Source organism: Juglans regia, chromosome 6 (assembly GCF_001411555.2).
Source record: "Juglans regia cultivar Chandler chromosome 6, Walnut 2.0, whole genome shotgun sequence".
Lineage (NCBI taxonomy): Eukaryota > Viridiplantae > Streptophyta > Magnoliopsida > Fagales > Juglandaceae > Juglans > Juglans regia.
In genome coordinates, this window is record NC_049906.1 from 8,915,179 (window position 1) to 8,942,957 (window position 27,779).

General features: G+C 37.1%; 2 protein-coding genes and 1 pseudogene across 5 annotated transcripts; 2 read left to right on the forward strand and 1 right to left on the reverse strand.

Annotated features, from left to right (window-relative positions):
- The first annotated feature begins 4,047 nt into the window (after positions 1 to 4,047).
- On the forward strand, positions 4,048 to 7,447 carry LOC108983646 (alpha-amylase-like). Of its 3 annotated transcripts, none has more exons than XM_018955347.2 (6): positions 4,048 to 4,367; positions 5,082 to 5,245; positions 5,433 to 5,590; positions 5,687 to 5,822; positions 6,150 to 6,910; positions 7,023 to 7,447. In XM_018955347.2, exons 3-6 carry the CDS (start codon positions 5,507 to 5,509, stop codon positions 7,272 to 7,274), a joined length of 1,233 nt encoding a protein of 410 aa, XP_018810892.1. In that variant the 5' UTR covers positions 4,048 to 4,367; positions 5,082 to 5,245; positions 5,433 to 5,506; the 3' UTR covers positions 7,275 to 7,447. The 3 variants fall into 3 exon arrangements, with proteins under 3 accessions (XP_018810892.1, XP_035546810.1, XP_018810893.1); XM_035690917.1 differs by having other exon boundaries at positions 5,185 to 5,245; XM_018955348.2 differs by lacking the exon at positions 5,082 to 5,245.
- On the forward strand, positions 4,374 to 27,750 carry LOC108985793 (pentatricopeptide repeat-containing protein At2g04860). Of its 2 annotated transcripts, XM_035690915.1 has the most exons (3): positions 4,374 to 4,539; positions 25,411 to 26,024; positions 26,079 to 27,750. In XM_035690915.1, the coding sequence occupies exons 1-3, from the start codon at positions 4,469 to 4,471 to the stop codon at positions 27,629 to 27,631; spliced, it is 2,238 nt and encodes a 745-aa protein (XP_035546808.1). In that variant the 5' UTR covers positions 4,374 to 4,468; the 3' UTR covers positions 27,632 to 27,750. The 2 variants fall into 2 exon arrangements, with proteins under 2 accessions (XP_035546808.1, XP_035546807.1); XM_035690914.1 differs by having other exon boundaries at positions 25,411 to 27,750.
- Positions 11,082 to 21,997, reverse strand: LOC108983642 (annotated as a pseudogene).
- Positions 27,751 to 27,779: the final 29 nt, after the last annotated feature.

Here is a 27,779-nt window from a genome sequence, read left to right on the forward strand (position 1 = left end):
AATCCCTCTTTTTCAAAATGAGTGCGCACAACTCATTATTATATCTAACATAAACTGGTAGAGAAAGAAGAATAAATCTACTTACAACCGGTTTGGGAAACCGGCGCGAAACCGTGTCCTACATGGCACGTTTGGAAATGGTGTCGTTTGAAATTTGAAATCAAGTCCCGAGCTTGAAATCAAGTCCTTTGCATATTTCACTTTCACATTTCACATTTCACCTTCACTTTCTCCAGCTCGATCCCCTGCCCTCTTCTCCCCCCATTCCCATCGTCTTCCCCAGGAAGTTCACCAGAGCCACAAACCCCCTTGGTCTTCTCAACCAAAACCATATAACTCATATATATGGGAGCTATCGGGAAACAAACTTCTTTAAAAATTACAGCTTTTCCGTTTTGAGTTTGGTTTCTCTTCATTTCTCCTTGTTTTATCAAAATAATTTCCCTTGAAATATTTCTGCAATATATATGTTTTTTGGGCCATGACTAAGGAGTCCTAATTGAACCTAATATTTTCTCAACCCCATTAGACACCTCTGTTGGTTTATGACAGCATTAGCCATGAGCAACAAATGCAAACTCTGTTTCATAGAGTAGTTACCTGTAGACCCCATGAGCCATAACTTAGATAGGAAATTGGATAGCGCCAAAATGGCTTCGGAAGATTAGACAGCAAGCGGAAGAAACCAGCAGCTTTTCTATCTCACAATCCTAAATTTTCCCAGCAACCAGTCAGATCTTGAAGGAAAGAATACACTAAAGGAAATTTACCGGTTCCACCATCGCCAACAATTACAAGCTTGAAGCTTGGATAATGACGGTCTGCTGGTTTGGCAAAGCTTGAAACGCAAAAGCAAAAGATCAAATACTCCAAAAAATGCAGAATCAAAATGGCAAACAACTGCAACATAAAACGAAGAAGAAAATCAAAGAAAATAAAAGGGATATTTTTTGAGAAATTACGAAAGCAGAGCTAGTATTGACATCTGATTCCAATTCATTTTTCTTACTTTTTCGATTACGAAAAGGGACGATACTAGCTCTTAGACAATTTTTCGTTCAAAGACTTACTTTTTATTCTTTTTCTTTCTTTCTTTTCTATTATTTTATATTATTTTATCTTTTCAACTGACATAGTGCCACGGCATCTGGTTTCGCGTCGGTTCCGCACCGACGGTTGTATATAGCAGAATTGGAGAAAGAATGACACCTCTCGCTCTCTCCATTTTCTCTCTAGAGCAACCCTCTCAAAAAACCCAGACTAGAGTAGGGGTTGGAGCTTTGGCTCTTCCCTCCCTCCTCCCTCCTCCCTCCTCATCCCTCATCCATATTCTCTTTAGTTTTTTCTGGTTTTGTGTGCTTTTCTTTTAAAGTAGGGCGAAATGCCGATCTGTTGTTTCTTCAAAACTCGACGATCACCACGTGCCCCACCACAAGATTCCCAAGGTGCTGATCCTTCAGACGGGTGAAGAATCTCTTCGAATGGAGCGGCGCGTGAGCCACACGCCTGGTCCAAAGTGTACGCGTGACATCCAAGCACCACTACAAGGCGAGCTCTACCGCTGCCACGCGCGACATTTATAGGACCAGGGCTATCGGTTTCGTCAGACTCGACTGTCCACTGTACTTCCAGAGTGGCACATGTCCCTCACTCGCCACCACAATCCCTATGTTTGCTTTTTTTTATTTCCTCTAAGGTTGAAAATGCGGATCTATAGCTTTCCAAGTTATATTTCTCTATTTTCTCATGTATCATTTACGTTTTATGTTATTTCCTTTATTTTACGTCAATAATAAAAAAGAAATAGTCACATTTTGTCCATAGAGTGAAAGTCCTCTCCTCCTCTAGAGGGTGGGGTTTGAAATCTCTGCTTTAGACATAATGTAGTTTCTCAGACGGTTTGTCTATAGAGAGTTCTAGAAGTTAAGACCATACCAGTCATAAATGAATTTGTGTACTAGTGGAGCCCCAATTGTAAGTAGTTGGTTTGTAATCTGGGTTTTTTCCTGTATGTATCAGTCACAGCTGTAACTTCGCTTTCATAAATGAATACTGTTTATTTAAAAAAAAAATGAATTGGTAGAGATTTTAACTAATATTTCATCTTGCATATATTGAAAAGAGTAATATTATATACAGTTTTAGAGTATTCAATCATCGCACACTCCATTTGAAACACCATGAGACTCACCTTAAAAAAAGAATTTTTTCATGAACTTTAAATTTCCTCACTTTTTTTAAAAATAAATACGTAGAACTTAGACACTCAAACTCTTAAAGATAATTTCCCAATAGAAAAATCAGAAATCATGAAAGTCTTTAATAATATTATATCTTCAATGTACTTCATAATCTTTCCTATATAATAAATGGTGTGAAGACCTTGACCTTGACCTTGACACCTAAAGTAGCACGATCTTCTTTGCCAATTGCCACCAAATTTGGAAGTGCTTTCATCATTGAATCCTTGTGGTTTTTGCTACATAATCTGAAATAGATTTCTATGTTTCAATCCATGCACCCTAAAATATGTTTTTGTATGGTTTATATTTTTGTCAAATAAACCATTGGATTAAATTCTTATCCCTTCATAAAATGATTGCTAGTTCTTATTACCGAAGACAACACATGTGAAACTTGGACCCTCTTTACCCAGTCTCACTTTCTAATACTCCTTTGCAAATGTCAAACATTTTGGCTATCCTGATAAGAAAGAAGATGGCGACGATGAAGACAGAATCATGGTGGATACGTTGTTTAGGAAAAGACAGGAGTAAGGTATGAAAGCCCAGAAAAGTGAGACTTTTGAACAAAATTGCTTGCACTCTATTCAAAGTTAAAAAGATTATAGTCTCGCATTCTCATCATTTGAATTTCTTTGCCAATATTTGCTCATTCTTCCATGATCTTATTTACTTGATTTTTCTTCGTCTTTATTTCTTTAATGTCTTCCCTTGACGTCCAGAGCACCACGCATGTAATTTCAGCACCGATGGAATTCCAAACCAGACAAAAGCCTCCAACTCCAATGAAACAACATGAATCTTAAAACTTTCCTCTACTTCCTCTGCCTCTTTTTCTCTCTATGTCACTCATTCGCAACCCCGACCCTATTATTTCAAGCATGGCATGCAACCCACTTTCTTTCTGTTTTTGTATCTTCTATGTATTGCATTCATGTTTCGTAATAATTGTTTATAATCGTATGGCATGATAGAGGTTTAATTGGGAATCGAGTAATAAAGGAGGATCGTACGTACAAGTCAAATCTATTAATCTTATAGCATAAAATAAATATACTAATATAATTAGATACTAAAAAGTTTATTAATCTCACTAATAAGTTTGATGCTACTTACACTATACTAGTATAATTGAACATTAATGAATCAATAATTATTAATAATAAATACTAAATTCTCACAATTAAATTTATTATTAAAAAAATTATACTATTAAATCTATATAGTGTCACATGTGTAAATGGTAAACCGAAAAATCGGCTCGGATAAGACCAAAATCGAATCGGACCAATTACACCCCTAAATACGACTCACCACCCCTACCGCCAATTGTGGAATCTCATTTTGGCGATGCTAACTGGCTACTAATGAAGCGACGTCATTTTGTAAAACATAATCCTGTGTCATCTATGTTTTCATTCTCTTTTAATGATGTGTAAGCCTGTAGTATTTTTAGGGACATTTGGGATGCATAGAAGAAATGCAGAATTTTTAAAATTTTCAAAATTTCACATAATTTCATTTTCCAACATTACTCAAACACAAAATAATTTTCAATTTCAAATCTTCAAATTTTTTATCTAATCATTATCCAAACACAAAAATAATACTTTTATAAACTTCAAAATAAAAATAAAAGTAAAAAATAAAATTCAAATAGTTTTTTAATTTATAATATTTTTATTCAAATTTTCTCCTCTCATTTTTTAAAAATTAATAAAATATATTAACTTAAATCATTTTAATACTATTCACGTCATTCCGACATTTTTCAGTGTACAATTAGCATGCGATGTCGTGTTGGTGAGTTACTGGAGGCTAGTCGAACCCAAGACGTTGAGACTACGCTTGGATTTTAATCCGCACTGCACATGTGCGGAGTATGAACTTGTCCTACTCAGTAGTCTCCTTCAAAGTCCTAACCTCTCTCTCTTTCATTCCGTAAATCACTCGTTGAAAGCAAGAACTCTGGCCAGGCGTTGGGCTTTTTCCGCCAATTGCTGCAATCAAACGTGAAACCAAATGACCTCACTTTCTCTTTGCTCCTTAAAGCCTTCGTCGTCTTCTTCTGCTTTGAATTCACCCAATCAAAAGATACAAGCAAATCAGATTCAGAGCCACTTGGTAAGATTGGGATTTGACCAATTTGTATATGGGAGTACTGCATTTCTTGATTTTTGCAGAAATTGGGATGTATAAAAATTGCACAGAAGTTGTTTGATTATATGCGTGATCGAGATGTTGTGACTTGGAATGTATTGGTTTGTGGGTATTCGCGAAATGGGTATGATTCTGATGCGTTGGAACTCTTTTTTCAATTGCTTAGAGAGGGTTTTAGTCCTTGTCAGACGACTTTGGTTAGTTCGGTTCCATCTTGTGGTCAGCATGGGCTAGTGTTTCAAGGGAAATCTATTCATGGGTTTGGAATTAAGGCTGGCCTTGATTTGGAAGCTGCAGAACTTTTGTTTGAGGAAATGGTTGAGAGAAACGTGGTTTCTTGGAATACCATGATTGGCCAATAGAAAAATGAGAAATCATCAAAGTCTTTAATAATATTATATCTTCAATGTACTGCATAATCTTTCCTATATAATAAATGATGTGAAGACCTTGACCTTGACCTTGACCTTAACACCTAAAGTTGCATGATCTTCTTTGCCAATTGCCACCAAATTTGGAAGTGCTTTCATCATTGAATCCTTGTGGTTTTTGCTACATAATCTGAAATAGATTTCTATGTTTCAATCCATGCACCCTAAAATAAGTTATTGTATGGTTTATATTTTGTCAAATAAACCATTGGATTAAATTCTTATCCCTTCATAAAACGATTGCTAGTTCTTATTTCTGAAGACAACACGTGTGAAACTGACCCTCTCCACCTGGTCTCACTTTCTAATACTCCTTTGCAAACGTTAAACATCTTGGCTGTCCTGATAAGAAAGAAGACGACGAAGACGAAGACACGGTGGATATGTCATTTAGGAAAAGACAGGAGTAAGGTATGAAAGCCCAGAAAAGTGAGAATTTTGAACAAAATTGCTTGCACTCTATTCAAAGTCAAAAAAATTATAGTCTTGCATTCTCTTCCTTTGAATTTCTTTGCCAACATTTGCTAATTCTTCCATGCTCTTATTTACTTGATTTTTCTTCGTCTTTATTTATTTAATGTCTTCCCTTGATGTCCAGAGCACCACGAGTGTAATTTCAGCACCCGGTGGAATTTCAAACCAGACAGAAGCCTCCAACTCCAACGAAACAACATGAATCTTAAAACTTTCCTCTACTTCCTCTGCCTCTTTATCTCTCTATGTCACTCCTTCGCAGCCCCGACCCTGCTATTTCAGGCATGGCATGCAACCCAGTTTCTTTCTCTTTCTGTATCTTCTGTGTATCTGCATTCATGTTTCGTAATAATTGTTTATAATCGTATGGTATGATAGGGGTTCAATTGGGAATCGAGTAATAAAGGAGGATGGTACAATTCACTGAAGAACTTTGTTCCTGATTTAGCTAATGCTGGAATCTCTCATGTCTGGCTTCCTCCTCCCTCTCAATCTGCTGATCCCCAAGGGCAAGGTATCTCCAATTTCTTGTTCTTGCCAAGTTCATTTCATAATTGGTCAGAGTTTGGCCTCACTTTTTTGGCCCAGGTTTATTTGATCACATATTGTTACAAATGATGCCATATTTAGTTGTCTCAATCTGTTTTTCTAGCTAGAAAATAGAGTATGTGGTCTGAATTTGGGTTGCCTGTTGGGTTAATTGCTTTTGGGTTGGCCTACTTGAAGGTTTTCCAATATGTTTTGTGACTTATATCTGATTCTCATGAAAGTATGTTTTATGCTTGGTTTTTTTACAATAGAGTAGTTAAGAGATGCTCAATCTAAACTTGTTATATTCTAGGATACTTGCCGGGAAGGCTATATGATCTTGATGCCTCAAAATATGGCTCTAAGGATGAACTGAAAGTACTGATTGCGGCTCTACATGAGAAGGGAATTAAAGCCATTGCTGACATAGTGATAAATCATAGAACTGCTGAGAAGCAAGATGGCAGAGGAATTTGGTGCATCTTTGAAGGTGGGACTCCAGATGCACGTCTTGACTGGGGTCCATCCTTCATTTGCAAGGATGACACAGCTTATTCGGATGGTACTGGGAATCCTGACAGTGGAGAGGGCTATGACCCTGCACCTGACATTGATCATCTTAATCCACAGGTACAAAAAGAGTTGTCAGAATGGATGAATTGGCTCAAGACTGAGATTGGATATGATGGGTGGCGATTTGATTTTGTGAAGGGCTATGCCCCTAGTATTATAAAATATTATGTGGAACAAACCAAGCCAGATTTTGCAGTAGGGGAAAACTGGAATTTAAATCGTGATGTTCTAGCTGAATGGGTTGGGTCTGCAGGTGGGGCTGTCACTGCATTTGATTTCACAACCAAAGAGATTCTGCAAGCAGCTGTGAAAGGGGAGTTATGGAAGTTAAAGGACTCCAACGGAAAGCCACCAGGATTGATTGGAATAAAGCCAGAAAGTGCTGTGACATTTATTGACAACCATGACACAGGGTCTACTCAAAATATTTCGCCATTCCCCTCTGATAAAGTCATGCAAGGATATGCTTACATTCTAACTCATCCAGGCACCCCAACCATTGTAATTTCCATCTTATTTATTCGTATAATTTTTTGTTCTGAAGATGGCTAATAATTCATCATGGTATCATACCAACTTTGTTGACTGAAAGAGATTGTTTTATGCTTTGCAGTTCTATGATCATTTCTTTGATTGGGGATTAAAGGAGGAAATAAGCAAATTGACTGCAATTAGGTCGAGGAATGGGATCAATACCAGAAGCATTGTGAACATACTAGCATCTGATGGTGATTTATATGTAGCTGGGATTGATGACAAGATCATCATGAAGATTGGACCAAAGATGGATCTTGGAAACCTCATTCCCTCAAACTTTCAGGTTTCTACCTCTGGCAAAGATTACGCTGTGTGGGAGAAAAAGTGAAGAATAGAAATGATTTCGTGCTGAATCAATGTAATAATACCCTATTACTATTACTTTAATGTAAAATAAAGTTTGGCCGCCCATGAGCTGCTCAATCTAAAGCCCTTAAGGGGTGACCAACATCAGGCACCCCTGTAGAATTGTTGCAAATTCAATGAATATTGTTAGATAAAGAGACTATGAAGAGACAAGGGGAGGCAACATGTGTGATAGTAAATAGCAACTCAAAAGTAACGAAAACAACACGATCCAAAATATGAGATAAACTAAAACAGCCTACTCTCGAATGGCAGTCGCGTGCCCACATTCAGTTGGTCAAAACTGAAAACTAGACACAAACATATCAAATCAAACACAACCGACCCAAACATGGAAACGAGCACACACACACATATCTAAGTACCTAGGCTGAAGCTTCACCAAATAAATAGGTTTATTATGTCAAGAAAGGTCGAGTTAACATCTTAAAATGGAGATTAAATATAATTTCATTGAGGTGTTTTATGTTTGCATTATAAAAATAATCTCCAAGGACGAAAATGTGCACCTTAACCAGAAGATTGAGGAAAGGCTGGCTGCATTAATAAAATACATGCGGCTCCAAATAACCTAAAACGGCAAACCAACAATGTTGTAAATTAAGGCTTAACAAATCCATTCATATCTTCATTGCCCACATCAGATATGTATAAAAATTACAGAACTTTCTAATCAAATTAAAAGGGCAAAAGGGCAAGATCCAGGAAGAAAGTATGCAAATACTCCGGTGCCAAAATTGTTCCATTTCTCATGTAATGAAAATTAAAAGTTTGCAAAATTATCCAAATAAATAGAACTTTGTTTTTTTTTTATTTTTTTTTTATTTTTATCGGTAAATAAAATTTTATTGATCATAAAAATAAGCAAAGCTCAAGTACACGGGTCATATACAAGGGTCATATACAAGAGTGACACCTAGGAATGAGATTCTAGTGATACAACTTTGTATTATAAGAGCACTAGTAGTGGGCTAGCTAAAATCAAATTTTAGCTAAAGAATAACTAAAGTGTAAAAAAAAGTGTAGTAATGGGCTAGCTAAATGAACAGTAATTTTAACTTTGGATGAATGGGCTGGCTAAATTTATTGAGCCAAATGAGGCTAGTCAAATATTACTTTTGACTAAAATATTCATTCCCCCTTATCTCTCCCGCGCAGTGGAAGGAAAATTTTCACTCCTGCTGCTTTTTTGGATAATTATTTTACTTCAGTTGACACTTGACTCTAAACAATTATACAATTCTTACAAACGCTTGGATCTTTCTTTGGGGACCACCGAAAAGATAAACTAATTTTCTCTGCTGCTTCACTACAGGGTATGTTTTTGTTTGTATCTTTGTGTGAAATTTCTACGATCATCATTTGTGGACACTGTGTCCAACATCTATTAGTTGCAGTAGAGCTCCATACTTCTTCTTTTTTTATATATATCTTTTATGCCCGAAATTATATGTTCTGCCTTCTTGATTTTGATTTTCAAACAGAGACTCTTAAGACTCTATGATATCCATGTTGTTTTTGTTGGAAATTATTGTGGTCCATAACTTTCTGTACTTCCAATGTTTGTAGTAAATTCTAGGAAGTGAAGTGTCTAGAATACTGAAGGGTTCTAGAATAGTATCTCATTTAAGAGCTTTTTATGGCTCTTGATGATGCATCTTCAAACGCATAAATATTTATTTATGCTACAGGGCCAATTTTCCAACCACTTTTAACTACTCTTGTTGGCAAACTAGTTTGTTCACTTCAAATGTTGATAATTCAACTCCAAGAAAATGGGTGTGCACTTCCTGCACGGCCTTCTTTACTTCCCTAAGATGCAAATCTTGGGGCCCATTTACGCATGCACGCTGGCTTATTCACATTAAATTCGATATATATTATATAATCTTTGTTAGATTCACGTTACTGGTCCTTTGAATGATTATGAAATAAGCATTCGAACTTAACTTGACCAAAATGGTCCAGAATACAAAGCCCTCCCCATCATGACCAAAATGTCTTTATTGAGTTATTGCTTCATAGATAAACCTATGAAAGCCATCCATTTTTCTTCCGTTCCTTTTGGGCTTCTAGTCCCTTTGTCGTCCCTTCCTTATATTGGTAGTTTTTCTTATCTAGATATATTCTATCATTTAAAGAGAGTTAGATGCAATATGAGGACACTTTCTTTTATTTTTACAGCATTGTTCCCACTTCATCAAGTCTTGTTATGACGGAGGGTGGTAGCATTTTTCAGCATTTTCATTTCATAAGGCATTTTGTTAAGTTGTAAATTTAATCAATTCTCACATCTCTTGTTAGGAATGGATCAATCCACTCACTGTGATGCCTACTTCACAAATCTCTTAAACAACAATGACTTTTTAATGAGTGCCAGAACTGAGATTAATGGATCTCAACTCTCTCCACCCCAAGTTGAGATTATTGAGGTTGAATCGAGTGGACGAAAACCACAACGAGGTAATAATTTTACTAACGAGGAAGATTTGATGCTTGTGGAGGGATGGCTTGAAATTTCATTAGATGCGGTGCAAGGAAAAGATCAAAAGCATACAATGCTATGGAAAAGAATTCATAAATATTTTGAGGAAAACAAGAAATTTGACTCTTTACGTAACCACTCATCTCTAATGAATCGGTGGTCGACAATTCAACAAGCGGTAAATAAGTTTTGTGGTTACTTGGCACAAGTCGAGGGAATGCATCCAAGTGGTTTTAACAAGCAAGACAAGGTATGTTCTCCACCTTTTATTTCAACTTTTTAACATGCTAGTAATTTATTAAAATACTTGATCTTATGAAGTAACCATGGTGCTTTATGTATGTAGATTGGCAAGGCAAAGGTCATGTTCCTAGAGTTAGAGAAGAAAACTTTTAATTTTGATCATTGTTGGCGGGTGTTGAGATTCCATCCAAAGTGGGTGGAACATATGGAAATAGTGAAGCCGAAGAAAAAACCAAGTTTGAATGGTTCGACACCAAATTCAATAAATTTAGGCGAAGATGAGGATTTTCATGTAGTATCTTCAAATTTAGATCGACCAATTGGCCGTAAAGCAGAAAAAGAGAAACGAAAGAGAAAAGAAATGACGGAGTCCGATTCTCTCGTGATACTAAATGAGATGAAAGAAATTAGAAAGAGTAAAATCGTACTTATGCAAGAAGCACGTGATCATGATAATAAGATGTTATGTCTTAGGCAAGAGGAAGTGAGTCTTAGACAATCGGAAGTGAGTCTTAGGGAAGAAGAAGTGCGTATTCAGAAAGAGAAGGTGCTACTTGAGCAGGAGAAGTTACGGAATGAAGAAAAGAAAGAAGATGAAAGAATTATGGCATTAAATACAAGTACCATGCCTCCAATGCTACAACAATACTATCTTCAACGACAAATGGAAATACTTGCAAGTCGTACTAGGAAAAACTAACTATTATGTATTTTATAGAGTAATATTGTGATTTGAACTTATGAGTGTTTTATGTTTGTTGCCTTTTTTGACTCTAATGTTGGTTATGTATTTTATGGAGTAATGTTTTATTTGTGACTTGTTGGTTATGTTTTATGGAGGAAGGTGCTACTTGGTACAATCATAGAACAAGAACCATAAACTCTAATACAACCATAGAACAAGAACCATAAACTCTAATACAACCATAGACTCTAATACAACCATAGAACAAGAACCATAAACTCTAATACAACCATAGACTCTAATACAACCATAGAACAAGAACCATAAACTCTAATACAACCATAGACTTGAACTCATTATGAGGCACTATATTGTTGCCATAAATGCTCGACGAGATCTGCTTGGAGTTGACAATGGATTTTTTTATCCCTAAGAGCATGATGGCGTTGAATGAACTCGCTAAATTCAGGTGTAGGGCCAGTTGACACTGGATCATGTATGCTTTCTGCCAACTGTTCATATTCGAACTCTTCTTCTTCGTTGTTAGCCCGTTCATCTTCAATGATCATATTATATAAAATTACGCATGCCATCATAATATCATTGAGCGTTTCAATGTGAAAAAACCGTGCAGGTCCACGAATTATAGCAAATCGTGCTTGAAGCACACCAAAAGCACGCTCCACATCCTTCCTTGCGGACTCTTGGGCTGCAACAAAGTATTTTTTCTTGTTTCCTTGGGGAGCTGAGATGGTCTTAACAAATGTTGCCCATTGTGGATAAATGCCATCAGCAAGATAGTATCCCATTGCATAGTTATGACCATTAATAGTGTAATTAACAGTCGGAGTATGCCCTTGAGCATGGTCAGAAAATATAAATGATCGATCAAGCACATTTATATCATTATGAGATCCCGGTAATCCAAAAAAAGCATGCCAAATCCATAGATCGTAAGAAGCCACTGCTTCTAAAATAATTGTTGGTTCGTGGATATGACCAGAGTACATACCATACCAAGCAGTTGGGCAATTCTTCCACTTCTAGTGCATACAATCGATGCTCCCTAACATACCTGGAAATCCACGTTTTTCACCAACTGCGAGCAGTCTAGCAATGTCATCATTGTTGGGTTTTCTTAAGTACTCTTCAGAAAAAATTGAAACAACTGCTCTGACAAACATTTTTAGGCTTCTTAATGCTGTAGTCTCTCCAATCTTCAAATATTCATCCATAAAATCAGCCGTGACACCATATGCAAGCATCCTCAGAGCAGTTGTTATTTTTTAAAGGGAAGAAAAACCAAGCCTTCCAGAATTATCTCGTCTTTGGACAAAATAAGGTTTATGGGCTTCTACCGCAGCTTGGATACGAAGAAATAGAGAACGACTCATTCGAAACCTCCTTCGAAAATATTTGTGAGGATAGATTGGAGGATCAGCAAAATAGTCACGAAAAGATTTTGGTGGGCTTACAATCGATCGCGCCTTATGAATTTACGTGATTTTTTAGAAGAACCACGTGAGGTTGATCCTTCTTTTTCCACAAGTTGTCTCGCTATCTCAAATTCTTCGTCAGAATCTGAATCAATAAGTGTCATTTTGTGAAATAGTGAACGATCCATTGAGAGGAAATGAAAAGAAAAGGTTTCACAGGGACACTTGAGTTGAAGTGAATGAAAGTGTTGATGAAATGTTATGTTTTGTAGTGAAAGAATATAGCCGTTGGAGAATTATATCCGTTAGAAAAAATAGCCGTTAAAAAATATAGCCGTTGAAAAATATAGCCGTTAAAAAATATAGCCGTTGGAAAAATATAGCCGTTAAAAAATATAACCGTTGGAGAAATTCAAATTACAATTAGAATTAAAATAAATGAAAAATTCAAAATCATTATTTTAATAGAATAGTGAAAGATTTGTTGAGCCTGTTATTTGATGTTATTGAAAAGTAGCTAGCTAAATTTATAAAAGTAGATTTCTTAATCAAGTTTTAGCTAAAATTTGTTGAGCCCACTACTAATGCTCTAAGTTACTGCTAGCAGCTATCTAGTCTTGTCAGCTTTGGCCAACTTCTTCTTTCCTTTCTTCACGGCTTTAGGCACTTTACTCTTTGAGCCTCCCTCTTCTCCTCTTTGACTTTCTTTTTATTCTCTTTACTAGCAACTTGCTTATCCACAGGAACTCTCTTCTATATCGCTTGAGTTCTCTTCATCACTGACTTCTTGAGACTCGATTACACTCGTGGGAGGACTAGACCGAGTAGCTGGATTAACAGAGGAATCTTTACCAGGGTTTGCTTTCTTTTCAATGGGAGCACGCTGAGCAATTGAAAGAGCATGCTTGAGTCTCGTGATAGTCTGATAGTACATATCTCCCGTGTCTTGGCCACTGGTTATGCGTTGCACATCCTCCTCAGCATTCTTTACATGTTCTAGGGTCTTTGGAATGAATGACTGTAAAAACATACAAAACAAACAGAACATTTAACCATTTTTACATAATCACAATTTAATGAGTCCATTCTATCACTGAGTATCTTTCAATTTTTCAGAAATGCACATACCCATACATGCAAAGATGTGCACACACTCACTAGCTTCAAGTATCAAATCTGAACCCCAACTTCAGTCCCCATAAAAACCAAGACGAAAAGTAATTTCCATTTCATGGATTTATGAGTATTATTCAAATCAAACTGAGGGAAATGTCAATATCTTAAACATTAACATAGTGTAAGGATATTTTTCAAAGATATAGTCAGTGGTTCTATTCAGGAATGCTTTGCCCGTGTACAGTGAGAATGTACACTGGATGTTGGTTATGTTATGCGGTAAAGAAGAAAAATACAGTCAATATCAATCACGGGTAGAGCAAGAAATTCATGAGTGTTTCATGGTTGATTGGTGCTGATGGGAAGAAATGATAGGAACCAAGGTGTGCCTACTCTTAAAGATCCTTTGCAAGTTCCAGATGGGCCAATTACAAGATCAAGGGCCAAGAAGATCAAGGAAGCAATGCAAGGATTGGTGCAATCCACCTGGGATGAAGCCAGCAAGAGCCCAACACTGAAGATGGGTCTGAAAGAAGAAGAACCAGTTTTGATCCACTTTATTCAAGCTGTGGAAGACATGACTTAAAGATACGGCCTATTGTTATTGGAGGCTTCCAATTTGGTTAAATGATTTATTTTATTAGTTTAGAATAAGTGGGCTTGAAGATGCTTGGCTCACATGTCTTATTTCTTTTGAACTATGTTTTTGGGAAGGCCTTGTATTTTGGCCAAGGGCTTATTTGGAAAATTACATTTTAGGAACTAGGGTTTCATCAATTTACTGTTGGGGTTACTGTAGCCGCGCGTACTGTAGCCGGTACTGTTCATCAAGGGTAATTTTGGGTAAAAGGGGCATTATTTTGGCTAGGGTTTTGATTAGGTTTGGCTTTAAAAACTCTTTGTAGCCTCATTTGAGAGTTAGACAATATTGAATTTTATTTGTGAGTTGAGTTTTCTCCTCTTGTTCTTGATTGAACTCTTGAACTTATCAAAGATAAATCACAACCTTTGTGGCGTTCCTCCCTTGTAATCTGGGTTCTTGAGACGGGTTCTTCAACGGGTCTAGATTTTAATATAATCTAGGTTCTTGAAACGGGTTCTCATCGGGTCTAGATTCTCCATCCTTGACTTGATTTTTGGCTTTCTTGGGGAGTTTTCAAATTGATTGTGGGTTCAAGGGAATTCATTCCCACGGGTTCATATCATTTGGTATTCAGAGCAAGGTTTCCAATCAGGTCTTATTCTATCTTTTATTTCTTGCATATTTAATTCTAGGGCGTCATTCTTCTAGGATTGATTACAAAAAAAAAAATAGTGGTGGTTAGCAGATTTCTTCACTATTGTTAGGGTTGCTGAAATTCATTGTTCTAGGGTTTGTGTTGGCTGAAATCTCTTGTTCTAGGGGCTGCCATATATCACTTGCCCAAGGGTTTTTGAGTTATTGTTAGGGTTTTTCTCAACTGCTTATTCTTGATTGTGATCAAATCAGTTGGTGAAAGGAAAAGAAAAGAAAAGAAAAGAAAGAAAAAAAAAGTGAAAAAAAAAAAAAAATCGTGAAAAAAAAAAAAAAAATTCGAGATTTTTTTTCTTGAGCCTTATCATCAAAGGGGGTGATTCTAGTTGGTATCTTGTCTTATTGTTACTGTTTCATTCGTATAATTTCCTTGATTCACGTGCCATTTTTTTTTTCTCCATTCCTTTCGTGTTTCTCTTGTTCTTGTTTCTTGGATCTAATTACTAGTTGGGATAAAACAAGGTTGCTTTGTCTTGATTGAGTCAATTAGTTCTTAAAGAACTTGAGTGGGAAAACTCTTGAGGTAAAAGGCAAAGAGAGTGTGAGACTATTATCGGAAAAAGCCAATTAGGAGTGAAACACGAGTGGAGTGTCGTTATTCGAGTGTAAACACGTGAGGGAGTGTGTGAGGTTTATTTTTTTTTTTTGCCACTAACATTCTCTTGTGCAGCGCCTGATAATGTCTCATCGGAGTAGCGCATCACCAAGGGGGAGAGCAGATAACTCATCCTTTGTGCTGCAAGCCATGCAACAACAGTTTGAGCGGTTGAACTTGGTGTTGGGTGAAGTGAGGGATAGGATGGATCATCAAGAAGCAGCGATTAGAAATCTACAAGGTAGGAGGGATAGGAGGCGACGTGAGCATAGAGTTGAAAATCAGTATGAGAATTAAGGAGATGGTGAGGAAGAGGAAGATTTAGCATCTGACGTTGGGTCGGGTAGAAATAGAGGAGTTAGGCATGAAAGAGGACTTGAGGGGAATCTAAGGGGTCGGGATGGTGTAGATAGAGACATTGGTAGCATCAAAATGAAAATACCATCTTTCCAAGGTAGAACTGACCCTGAGGTTTATCTAGAGTGGGAGAAAAAAATAGAGTTGGTGTTTGATTGCCATAATTACTCTGAGGAGAAGAAAGTGAAGTTGGCGGTAATTGAGTTCACTGATTATGCTATTATTTGGTGGGATCAATTAGTGACCAATAGGAGAAGGAATTATGAGAGGCCTATAGAGACATGGGGAGAGTTGAAAGCTCTCATGAGGCGGAGATTTGTTCCTAGCCATTACTATAGAGACCTTTTCCAGAAATTACAAAATCTTACACAGGGGTCTAGGAGTGTGGAGGATTACCATAAGGAGATGGAGGTGGCGATGATTCGGGCTAATGTAGAGGAGGACCGAGAGGCCACCATGGCTAGATTTTTGAGTGGGTTGAATAGGGACATAGCCAATGTAATTGAATTGCAGCATTATGTGGAGATAGAGGACATGGTGCACATGGCTATGAAGGTGGAGAGGCAATTAAAGAGAAAAGGGACAGCAAGGTACACTACGGTTTCTAGCACTACTTGGAAATCAAAATGGGATAGGAATGATCCAGCTGAAGCAAAGAGAAAGACCGAACCACCTAAGGGAAAAGATGAGGGAACTAGCAACAAACCCAAGGTAGAATCCCAACCTTCACGGAATAGAGATATCAAATGTTTTAAGTGTTTGGGTTCAGGGCACATTGCTTCTCAATGTCCAAATAGGAGGGTGATGATTATGCGTGACAATGGGGAGGTGATGACTGAGAGTGAGGATGATAGTGATGAGGTGCCCGAGTTGGATGATGCTAGTGATGATGATGGAGTGGTATACCCTGTGACAGGTGAGTCTCTTGTTGCCAGGCGTGCTCTTAATGCACACATTAAGGTGGATGATGCAGAGCAACAGAGAGAGAACATTTTCCATACTAGATGCCATGTCAACAATAAGGTATGTAGTATGATCATTGATGGAGGGAGTTGTACTAATGTGGCTAGCACTACTTTGGTTGAGAAATTGAATTTACCAACCTTAAAACACTCTAGACCATACAAATTGCAGTGGTTGAATGATTGTGGAGAGGTTAGGGTGGATAAACAAGTGTTGGTTATTTTTTCTATTGGGAATTATCAAGATGAGGTGCTTTGTGATGTTGTGCCTATGCATGCGGGCCATATTTTGTTGGGGAGGCCGTGGCAGTATGATAGGAGAGTGACACATGATGGGTTCAAGAACATGTACAGCTTTGAAAAGGAGGGCAAAACAATTAAGCTTGCTCCTTTAACTCCAAGCCAGGTCTATGAGGACCAACTGAAATTGAAAAGTGAGGTTGCTCAAAAAAGAAAGAGTGAAAATGAGAGTGATCAGAAAAGAAAGAGTGAAAATGAGAGTGATCAAAAAAGGAAGAGTGAAAAAGAGATTGAGCAAAAAAGAAAGAGTAAGAGTGAATATGAGCATGAAAGAAAGAGTGAAAAAGAAAGTAGAGAGGTGGCTGAGAGTAAAGAAAAAAGAGTGGAGCCACGAGAGAAAAAAGAAAGAGAGTCTTCTGAGAGAAAAGGAAAGGCAAAAGTGAGTTTCTATGCAAGAGAGAGTGAGGTTAAGAGGGCTTTCTTCGCAGATCGCCCTATGATTTTTCTTGTCTATAAAGAGTCTTATCTTACTCTTGATGAAACTAATCAGTCTCTTCCTAGTTTGGCTGTTTCTTTGTTGCAGGAGTTTGAGGATGTATTCCCGGAGGAGATGCCAAATGAGTTGCCACCCATTAGAGGCATTGAGCACCAGATTGATTTTGTGCCCGGGGCTGCTATTCCAAACCGACCAGCCTATAGGAGTAATCCAGAGGAGACAAAGGAGCTTCAGAGGCAAGTTGAGGATTTGATGAGCAAGGGGTACGTGAGGGAGAGCATGAGCCCTTGTGCAGTACCAGTGCTACTAGTGCCAAAGAAGGATGGGACGTGGAGGATGTGCATTGATTGCAGGGCGGTCAACAATATCACGGTAAAGTATCGCCATCCCATTCCTAGATTGGATGATATGCTTGATGAATTGCATGGCTCATGTATTTTCAGTAAAATTGATCTTAAAAGTGGGTACCATCAAATTAGAATGAAAGAGGGTGATGAATGGAAAACTGCTTTTAAGACTAAGTATGGGCTTTATGAATGGTTGGTTATGCCATTTGGACTTACAAATGCGCCCAGTACTTTCATGAGATTAATGAACCATGTCCTACGTGCATTCATAGGCAAGTTTGTGGTTGTGTACTTTGATGATATCTTAGTGTACAGCAAGAACTTAAATGAACATATTGAGCATTTGAGATATGTGTTTGATGTGTTGAGATGTGAAAAGTTGTATGCTAATTTCAAGAAATGTGCCTTTTGCATGGAAAAAGTTGTTTTTCTTGGTTACGTTGTTAGTACAAAGGGTATTGAGGTGGATGAAGAGAAAGTCAAGGCCATCAAGGAGTGGCCAACGCCAAAAAGCATCACTGAGGTAAGAAGCTTTCATGGGTTAGCTAGCTTTTATCGGCGTTTTGTTAAAGACTTCAGCACCATTGCTGCACCACTCACTGAGGTAATTAAAAAGAATGTTGGGTTTCATTGGGGGGCTAATCAAGAGAATGCTTTTGCCACTATTAAAGAAAGGTTGTGCTCTGCACCTGTGTTAGCATTACCTGATTTTAACAAAGCTTTTGAGATTGAATGTGATGCCTCAGGAATAGGGATTGGAGCCGTTTTGATGCAGGATAGGCGGCCCATAGCCTTCTTTAGTGAAAAGTTAAGTGGGGCATCCCTGAAGTACCCTACTTATGATAAAGAGCTTTATGCTCTTGTTCGTGCATTAGAGACTTGGCAGCACTACCTATGGCCAAGAGAATTTGTGATCCATACCGATCATGAATCATTGAAGCATCTCAAGGGTCAAGGTAAGTTGAATAAAAGGCATGCTAGATGGATGGAATACATTGAGACCTTTCCCTATGTCATCCGTTACAAGCAAGGTAAGGAGAACATTGTTGCTGATGCTCTATCCCGGAGGTATGTACTTCTTACTTCTATGAGTGCCAAAATGCTTGGGTTTGAATACGTGAAAGACATGTATGCCGATGATGCTGATTTTTCAAATGTGTATGTGGCATGTGATAAGGCGGCATTTGGTAAGTTTTACAAGCATGATGGTTATTTGTTTAAAGAAAGCAAACTTTGTCTGCCAAATTGTTCTATGCGTGAGTTATTGGTGCGTGAGGCACATGGTGGGGGATTAATGGGACACTTTGGTGTCAAGAAAACTTTAGACATTTTGCATGAACATTTCTTTTGGCCTAAGATGAAGAGAGATGTTAACCGTATTTGTGGAAGGTGCATTACATGTAGAAAGGCCAAATCTAAGGTTTTGCCACATGGGTTGTATACACCCTTACCCGTTCCTAGTGAGCCATGGGTAGACATATCTATGGACTTTGTTTTGGGGCTGCCTAGGACCAAAAGGGGTAGAGATTCTATTTTTGTTGTTGTGGATAGATTCAGTAAGATGGCACATTTCATTCCATGCCATAAAACAGATGATGCAACAAATATAGCTGACTTGTTTTTCAAGGAGATAGTGCGACTCCATGGTGTACCTAGGAGTATTGTTTCTGATAGGGATGTTAAATTCCTTAGCTACTTTTGGAAGGTGTTGTGGGGGAAATTGGGTACTAAGCTCTTATTTTCCACTACTTGTCATCCACAGACTGATGGTCAGACTGAAGTAGTTAATAGGACTTTAACTCAGCTTTTACGCACTGTTGTTCATAAGAATTTAAAAACTTGGGAGGATTGTTTGTCATTTATAGAGTTTGCATATAATAGGACGATGCATACTACTACTTCATACTCTCCTTTTGAAATTGTTTATGGATTTAATCCACTTACTCCTTTGGATTTGATGCCTTTACCTGTTGATGACAGGAGTAGTTTGGATGGACAAAAGAAGGCGGAGTTGGTGAAGTCACTTCATGAGAGGGTACGGCTTCAAATTGCCCAAAAGAATGAAAGGGTTGCTTCCCAAGCCAATAAAGGACGAAGGCGTGTCATCTTTGAACCAGGAGATTGGGTTTGGGTTCACATGCGCAAAGAAAGATTCCCAGCCCATAGAAGGACTAAGTTGCATCCTCGAGGAGATGGACCTTTCCAAATTCTTGAGAAAATTAATGACAATGCATATAAAGTGGATCTTCCAGGTGAGTATAAAGTTTCTGCAACTTTCAATGTTTCTGATCTTTCTCCTTTTGATGTAGGTGAAGATTCGAGGTCGAATCCTTTTGAGGAGAGGGGGAATGATAGGAACCAAGGTGGGCCTACTCTTAAAGATCCTTTGCAAGTTCCAGATGGGCCAATTACAAGATCAAGGGCCAAGAAGATCAAGGAAGCAATGCAAGGATTGGTGCAATCCACCTGGGATGAAGCCAGCAAGAGCCCAACACTGAAGATGGGTCTGAAAGAAGAAGAACCAGTTTTGATCCACTTTATTCAAGCTGTGGAAGACATGACTTAAAGATACGGCCTATTGTTATTGGAGGCTTCCAATTTGGTTAAATGATTTATTTTATTAGTTTAGAATAAGTGGGCTTGAAGATGCTTGGCTCACATGTCTTATTTCTTTTGAACTATGTTTTTGGGAAGGCCTTGTATTTTGGCCAAGGGCTTATTTGGAAAATTACATTTTAGGAACTAGGGTTTCATCAATTTACTGTTGGGGTTACTGTAGCCGCGCGTACTGTAGCCGGTACTGTTCATCAAGGGTAATTTTGGGTAAAAGGGGCATTATTTTGGCTAGGGTTTTGATTAGGTTTGGCTTTAAAAACTCTTTGTAGCCTCATTTGAGAGTTAGACAATATTGAATTTTATTTGTGAGTTGAGTTTTCTCCTCTTGTTCTTGATTGAACTCTTGAACTTATCAAAGGTAAATCACAACCTTTGTGGCGTTCCTCCTTTGTAATCTGGGTTCTTGAGACGGGTTCTTCAACGGGTCTAGATTTTAATATAATCTAGGTTCTTGAAACGGGTTCTCATCGGGTCTAGATTCTCCATCCTTGACTTGATTTTTGGCTTTCTTGGAGAGTTTTCAAATTGATTGTGGGTTCAAGGGAATTCATTCCCACGGGTTCATATCAAAAACCATAGAGAGAGCTAAGTGAGAGGGACTAAACAGTGATGAAGAAAGGGTTAAAGAGAATATAGTGCGAGTAGAGGGATAAAGGGAGGGAGGGAGGGAGAGAGAGAGAGAGAGAGAGCATGGCTCAATATGGCTTGTGCTTGCTGGACGGTGCGATTATATGGATAAACTTATGGGTTAGTGCAGAGAGGTGTTAGGAGCCAGGGAGGCCGATCGAGAGAAAGAGGTAGAGCTTTAAGTGGAGGGATTATGCTATGCGGCAGAACAATGATGAGCTAAGTGGCACCAGTGCTTCAAGTGGTGGGAAGGACAATAAGGTTTAAGAAGAGACTTATACGGATTAGGCTTGGCCTAAAGTTAGTTGGTCATGGGGTCTCAAATAGGTTGGGCTTCTAAAAGGGTTGGGTTATAACATTCTCCCCTTTTTAAAGACTTCGTCTTTGAAATTTGCTTTAGCATAACTATAGTTACTACAAATGACTCATGAAGTCAATAGTCTCAACATTTATTTTCATGAAAATACTTCGTACACAGATACATATATGCATGGCGAGGATCACCCTCACTCTTACAGCTATGTGCATCTCTTAAACATGGCAATGAATCATCCTCTCAGATAACACACATATATAGGCATGGCGAGGAATAATCTATCTCATATAACTACAAAGGAAAATGCTACTTAGTCCCCTCAATATTATCGCTCGAGTATTTTTTTTTTTTTTTTTATTTCTAGTTAAGGAAGTGACTATTAGTGAAGTTGTATATTTTTTAATTTTTTTTCTTAATGGTTAAGAATATTAAAAAAATACTTAAAAAATGAAAAAAAATAAAATAAAAGTTCCAAATACACTAGGGGCATGCCCAACGGTACAAGATGGGCAGCCCCTAGCATTGTTCAAGCACAAAACCTATAAAAATCAATATTCAACCTATTTCAACTCAGTAACATTCTTCCACCACACAAGTGCTCATAACATAAATATTCGCCACATAGGTAGGTATTCACCACATAGGCATTTCTTCGCCACACAGGCATTCTTTCGCCACACAGTTCATTCGCCATACAAGCATACACTCGTCACACAGACCTCACGAAGAGAACTTGTTGCACCGAGAATACTACTCTATCTGGCCAACCAACTCGAGGACACCACCATGTGATACACCAGAGGATCCCACATCTGGACTATTAGGTATGGCCAAATATGACCTCGTTCCACCCCACTTCCTACGAGGCATTCTCCTTCTTATGTGATGTATGTGGTAACGTTTTGTGGAATGGTCTCGGAGAATTCTTCGTCCTGTACCATGATTATAGATTCACGTTACTAAATTTTCACACAGAGACAAGCACACTCACACAGAGATCAAGGGTTACCACACAGAATTTCAGCATCAGGTATTGAAAACAGTTAAAACATCAAAAACATTGAAAGTATTGAAAATTAGTGAATAAATATAACTATAAATATAATGATTAAAACATTTATCCATGCTTGTAGAATGGGGGCAAATTACAGAAATATGCAATGCCTCTTACATATAATATTCACCCCCACATTACCCAGCATTGTCTTGGAAGTTAACTTACCTTCTTATGTTGGAAGTTCTTTCGTTGCCTCTCCGCTTCTTGCTTTTCGAAGTAATTGTCTTCACGAGTTATTGGTAAATAAAGTTTCAAAAGTGAAATCTTGTCCCATGTCTAAATCCTTTAAATAAAGTGGGATTGTCATATGTCATTTATGACAAATCTCTGATTCCATATCTAGAGTAAGGATTTCCTTTAATCATTCTCTGTCACACTACAGGATGACAAAGACAGATTGCCAAGCATGGTCTACATGCTTGGTCCTCTGACTTTCCTTGAGTGTGGCTTGAGTCGTGCTGCTGTGTTGAACGATGTGAATAGTTAAGCCTTCACCTTTCATTATTGAACCACTCCAGATATGACACTTTAGATGGAATGTGGCTTCTACCTATGACACTATCACTTTTCTAAGCCTTTCCATGTTATCTTAGAAAGTTTTCATGTTTGATTTCATCAATCCTTGACGATTGCTCATCCTGGGCGAGTAATCATATCTCGCCATGGGCTGGTAACTCTTGTCTTGTCCGAGTCCACCAGGCTCTTCAGCTCCTCGTTCTCGCTTTCACAGTTGTTGACTTTTCTAACTTGCCTACCATGGTCAAAGCACTCATCTCCACCTTGCTCTAGGACATGTCAGTCGTACCTCCTACGACGTGCTTTCTCATCAATATGGTTGACTAGTTGCACCCTGCATCTTTCGCTGCTTCTTTCCTTAGACCACTGAAGTATTTATCGTCTTTTGCATTCCACTCAACTCCAAGAAAGATCTATTTCCTTTTGCGTCAGGCGGTTCCTTATACCTGCAATCAACCCGTATAACATGACTAAATTCTAGTTTCAAGTTTTATAAATGTTTAATCTTATATGTATTTTTTTTATTGTTGAAAATATGTAATATTAATATTAGTATTTTACTACTCAATATCTCAAACTATTAGTGCATGTTAGGGATTGCGGTAGGTAATATAACTTTTAGCTTAAAGTTTATAGTTGTAGAGTTTAAGTAATAAGCTCTTCTATTAAAAAGTTATTTTCTATTTGGCAGTTATACATCTAAATACGTCTAAAGCACTTTCAGACATGTTACATTTGTTTAGAAACAATATAAAAAAGTACTTTTTGAGGTAATAATGACATAAAAAGTCATTTGAAAGTTGCAGTGTAGTATCCATGATAAAATCAAAGCTCAAAACTATAATTATCTTAAAGTTGTATAGGTATTCTCATTGATAGTTTTTTCTAAATTAGAATTATGTTCCACATTATCCAGAAAAGTACTTTTGGGAAAAGTACTTTAATAATACCCAAATAACCTAATTTTATCATTAAAGAGTGTTAAAGGCTATTTAAGTATTTCTTAAGACCCCTAACGTAACCTCAACCATGCCCTTAAACTTTTTTTGAATATATAATTTTATTATATGAAAATGTTAATTTCTTATATATTATTGATTTGTATATTAATAATAAATTATTTTATTATGAAGCCAATTGTAATTTTGAATGATTTATATAGTTATGCTTATATTATATATAAAATTTTATTAATTAGATTAAAAAATAAATATACGAGTCGCTCGACCCATTTATAAGAAATAGGTTAAAACAAGTCAAACTAGTTAAATGGGTTTTGTTGAAATTAACTCAATTAAATCTAATTACTAGATGGATTAAGAGGATTGTCTTGTGTCACCCATTATTTATATAGGTCATGTTAGAGTTTTAAGGTCTAACCCATTTAATTAAAATTGTAATGTTCAGGTTGATTCATATAGTCTAGTACTCATGACTTAACACGACATGAAAACGACCCGCAAATATGAATAAGGGTGTAAGAAAAAACTGAAAAATCAATTGAATCGGATAGGACCAAATTGAACTGTTGGATTCAGTTTGCTTTGTAACCAGTTCGGTGCAATACCGATTCTTAAAAATCGAAATCAATCTAACTGGTGCGGTACCGTTTTCATATTTTGAAAATCAGTTTAAATCGAATCGGACCGGTATATATATATATATATATATATAATTTTTTTTATTTTTTATATTATATATAATTTTATATTATTATATATATTATATGAAAAATTTCTAATTAATATAACATGAAATTCTAATCTTATGATTCAAATGTATTAATCATATAGCATAAAAATTAATATACTAGTATAATTAAACACTAATTATACTATTTTAATTTTAGTATTCAAGTTTATTAATCTCAGTAATAAGTTTGATACTACTTATACTATACTAGTAAAATCGAACATTAATGAATTAGTAATTATTAATAATAAATACTAAATTCTCACAAATAAATTTAGTATTTGAAAAATTATAATATTAAACTTATATAGCATCACATGAGTAAATGGTAAACCGAATCGGACAGGACCAAAAACTGAAAAATCCAAAGTTTCAATTTTAGTGATGAATCGGTCTGTTTTGATTTTTAAATTTCCAAAATTGCTATATACCAATTCGGTTCCAAAACTTCTCTAAAATCGGACCGATTACACCCCTAAATACGAATCACCACCCCTACTGCCAATTATAGAATCTCATTTTGACAGTGCTAGCGGATCACTAATGAAGCGATGTCATTTTGTAAAACGTAATCCCATGTCATCTTTTTTTTCTTCTCTTTTAATGACGTCTAAGCTTATAGTTTTAGGGACATTTGGGATTCATAAAAGAAATATAGAATTTTTAAAATTCTCAAAATTTCACATAATTTCATTTCTAAACATTAATTAAAATAAAATATTTTTCAATTTCAAATCTTTAAATTTTTTATCTAATCATTACATAATCATTATCTAAATATAAAAATCAATACTTTTATAAACTTCAAAATTTAATTGTATTTTTATTCAAAATTTCTCCTCCCATTTTCTAAAAATTAATAAAATATATTAATTCAAATCATTTTAATACTATTTACATAATTATTATTCACATAAATACGACATTTTTCAGTGTCTAAACGAGGTCTTAATATTATTATCAGGTGATGTCGTGTTGGTGAGTTACTGGAGGCAAGTCGAACCCAAGACGTTGAGACTACGCTTGGATGTTTAATCCGCACTGCACATGTGCGGAGTATGAACTTGTCCTACTCGGTTAATCTCCTTAAAAGACCAAACCTTTCTCTCTTTCATTCCGTATTTAAATCACTCGTTGAAAGCAAGAACTCTGGCCAGGCGTTGGGCCTTTTCCGCCAATTGCTGCAATCAAACGTAAAACCAAATGACCTCACTTTCTCTTTGCTCCTTAAAGCCTGTAGATCGTCGACGTCTTCTTCTGCTTTGAATTCACCCAATCAAAAGATACAAGCTAATCAGATTCAGACCCACTTGGTAAGATTGGGCTTTGACCAATTTGTATATGTGAGTACTGCATTTCTTGATTTATGCATGAAATTGGGATGTATAAAAAATGCACAGAATTCGTTTGATTATATGCGTGATCGAGATGTTGTGACTTGGAATGTATTGATTTGTGGGTATTCGCGAAATGGGTATGATTCTGATGCATTGGAACTCTTTGTTCAAATGCTTAGAGAGGGTTTTAGTCCTTGTCAGACGACTTTGGTTAGTTTGGTTCCATCTTGTGGTCAGCATGAGCTAGTGTTTCAAGGGAAATCTATTCATGGGTTTGGAATTAAGGCTGGCCTTGATTTGGATTCTCAAGTCAAGAATGTGCTTACCTATATGTATTCTAAGTGTGCAGATTTGGAAGCTGCAGAACTTTTGTTTGAGGAAATGGTTGAGAGAAACGTGGTTTCTTGGAATACCATGATTGGCGCCTATGGGCAGAATTGTTATTTTGATGACGCTATGCTTGTCTTCAAACAAATGCTGGAGGAGAGTGTGGAAGCCAATTCAGTAACCATTATGAGCCTTCTGTCAGCAAATGCTCATCCTGAATCTATACATTGTTATGCAATCAAAACTGGTGTTGTCAATGATTCTTCTGTGATTACTACACTTGTTTGTGTTTATGCAAGGTACATGAACACAGAATTTGCCGAGCTGCTTTATGAGTCATTTCCCCAGAAGAACTTGGTTTCCCTTACAGCAATTATTTCAAGCCATGCTGAGAAAGGAAAGATAGATTTGGTGGTGGGTTGCTTTAATCAAATGCAGCAATTAGAGATGAAGATGGATGCAGTTGCTATGGTCAGCATCCTCCATGGGATTACACATCCTGCTCACTTGGGCATTGGACTCACATTCCATGGTTATGGATTAAAGATTGGGTTGAGTGATAATAATTTGGTTGCAAATGGCCTGATAAGCATGTACTCCAACTTTGATGATATAGAAGCTGTTTTTTCTTTGTTTTTTGAGATGCGTGAGAAAACATTGATCAGCTGGAATTCTGTGATATCTGGCTGTGTACAGGCTGGAAGGCCAAGTGACGCCATGGAGTTGTTCTGTCAAATGAAGAGGTTTGATCACAGTCCAGATGCCATTACCATTGCGAGTTTACTTTCAGGTTGTTGCCAACTTGGATACCTACAATTTGGGGAGAGACTTCATACTTACGTCCTAAGAAACAATCTAGAAGTCGAAGATTTTGTTGGAACTGCTCTTATAGACATGTACACCAAGTGCGGAAGAATAGAGTGTGCTGAATGGGTGTTTAAGAGCATCAAAGAGCCATGTTTGGCAACATGGAATGCGATAATCTCAGGCTACAGTTTATATGGGCTCGAACATAAAGCTCTTGGCTGTTATTCTGAAATGCAAGTTCAAGGACTAAAACCTGATAAAATTACCTTCTTGGGTATTTTAGCTGCTTGTACTCATGGGGGTCTTGTTGATGAAGGGAGAAGGTACTTCAAAATCATGAGAGAAAAGCTTGGCATGGTGCCGGGTTTGCAGCACTATGCATGCATGGTTGGTCTCCTTGCTCGTGCAGGCTTGTTTGAAGAAGCAATGGATTGTGTCAAGGATATGGAGATTAAGCCTGATTCTGCCGTGTGGGGAGCTTTGCTAAGCGCTGCTTGCATCCATCAAGAAGTCAGACTTGGGGAATGTTTTGCCAAGAAGTTACTTTTCTTGGATTGCAGCAATGGTGGGTTTTTTGTGTTAATGTCAAATCTTTATGCTATGAAAGGGAGGTGGGATGATGTAGCAAGGATGAGGGACATGATAAGAGACAATGGAGGGGATGGCTGTTCAGGAGTTAGCATCATTGAAATGACTTCATTTGAAGACATGAATAGAAACTTGTGCTTGAGTAAAGTGAATCTGAATACGAAATTTTTGGCTGCCTGAGTTTTTATTTTAATTTTTTGAATGCTGATTGATTTTATCCTATATTTGTTACATAAATTCACTTGCATCTAGGATTTGATGCAGTTGCGCGTGAGAAATAAAGTATTTGATTAGAGCAATTTCACTACAGCCAATTTAGGATTTTGAT

Bases quoted from the DNA above. Each gene is read 5' to 3' on its own strand.
- LOC108985793 (XM_035690914.1), top strand. From the start codon at position 4,469: ATGCGTGATCGAGATGTTGTGACTTGGAATGTATTGGTTTGTGGGTAT. The intron at 4,540-25,410 runs TGCGTTGGAACT...AGACGTTGAGAC, and splicing joins CGAAATGGGTATGATTCTGA to TACGCTTGGATGTTTAATCC.
- LOC108983646 (XM_018955347.2), top strand. From the start codon at position 5,507: ATGAATCTTAAAACTTTCCTCTACTTCCTCTGCCTCTTTATCTCTCTA. The intron at 5,591-5,686 runs GCATGGCATGCA...ATGGTATGATAG, and splicing joins CCCCGACCCTGCTATTTCAG to GGGTTCAATTGGGAATCGAG. The intron at 5,823-6,149 runs GTATCTCCAATT...GTTATATTCTAG, and splicing joins TGCTGATCCCCAAGGGCAAG to GATACTTGCCGGGAAGGCTA.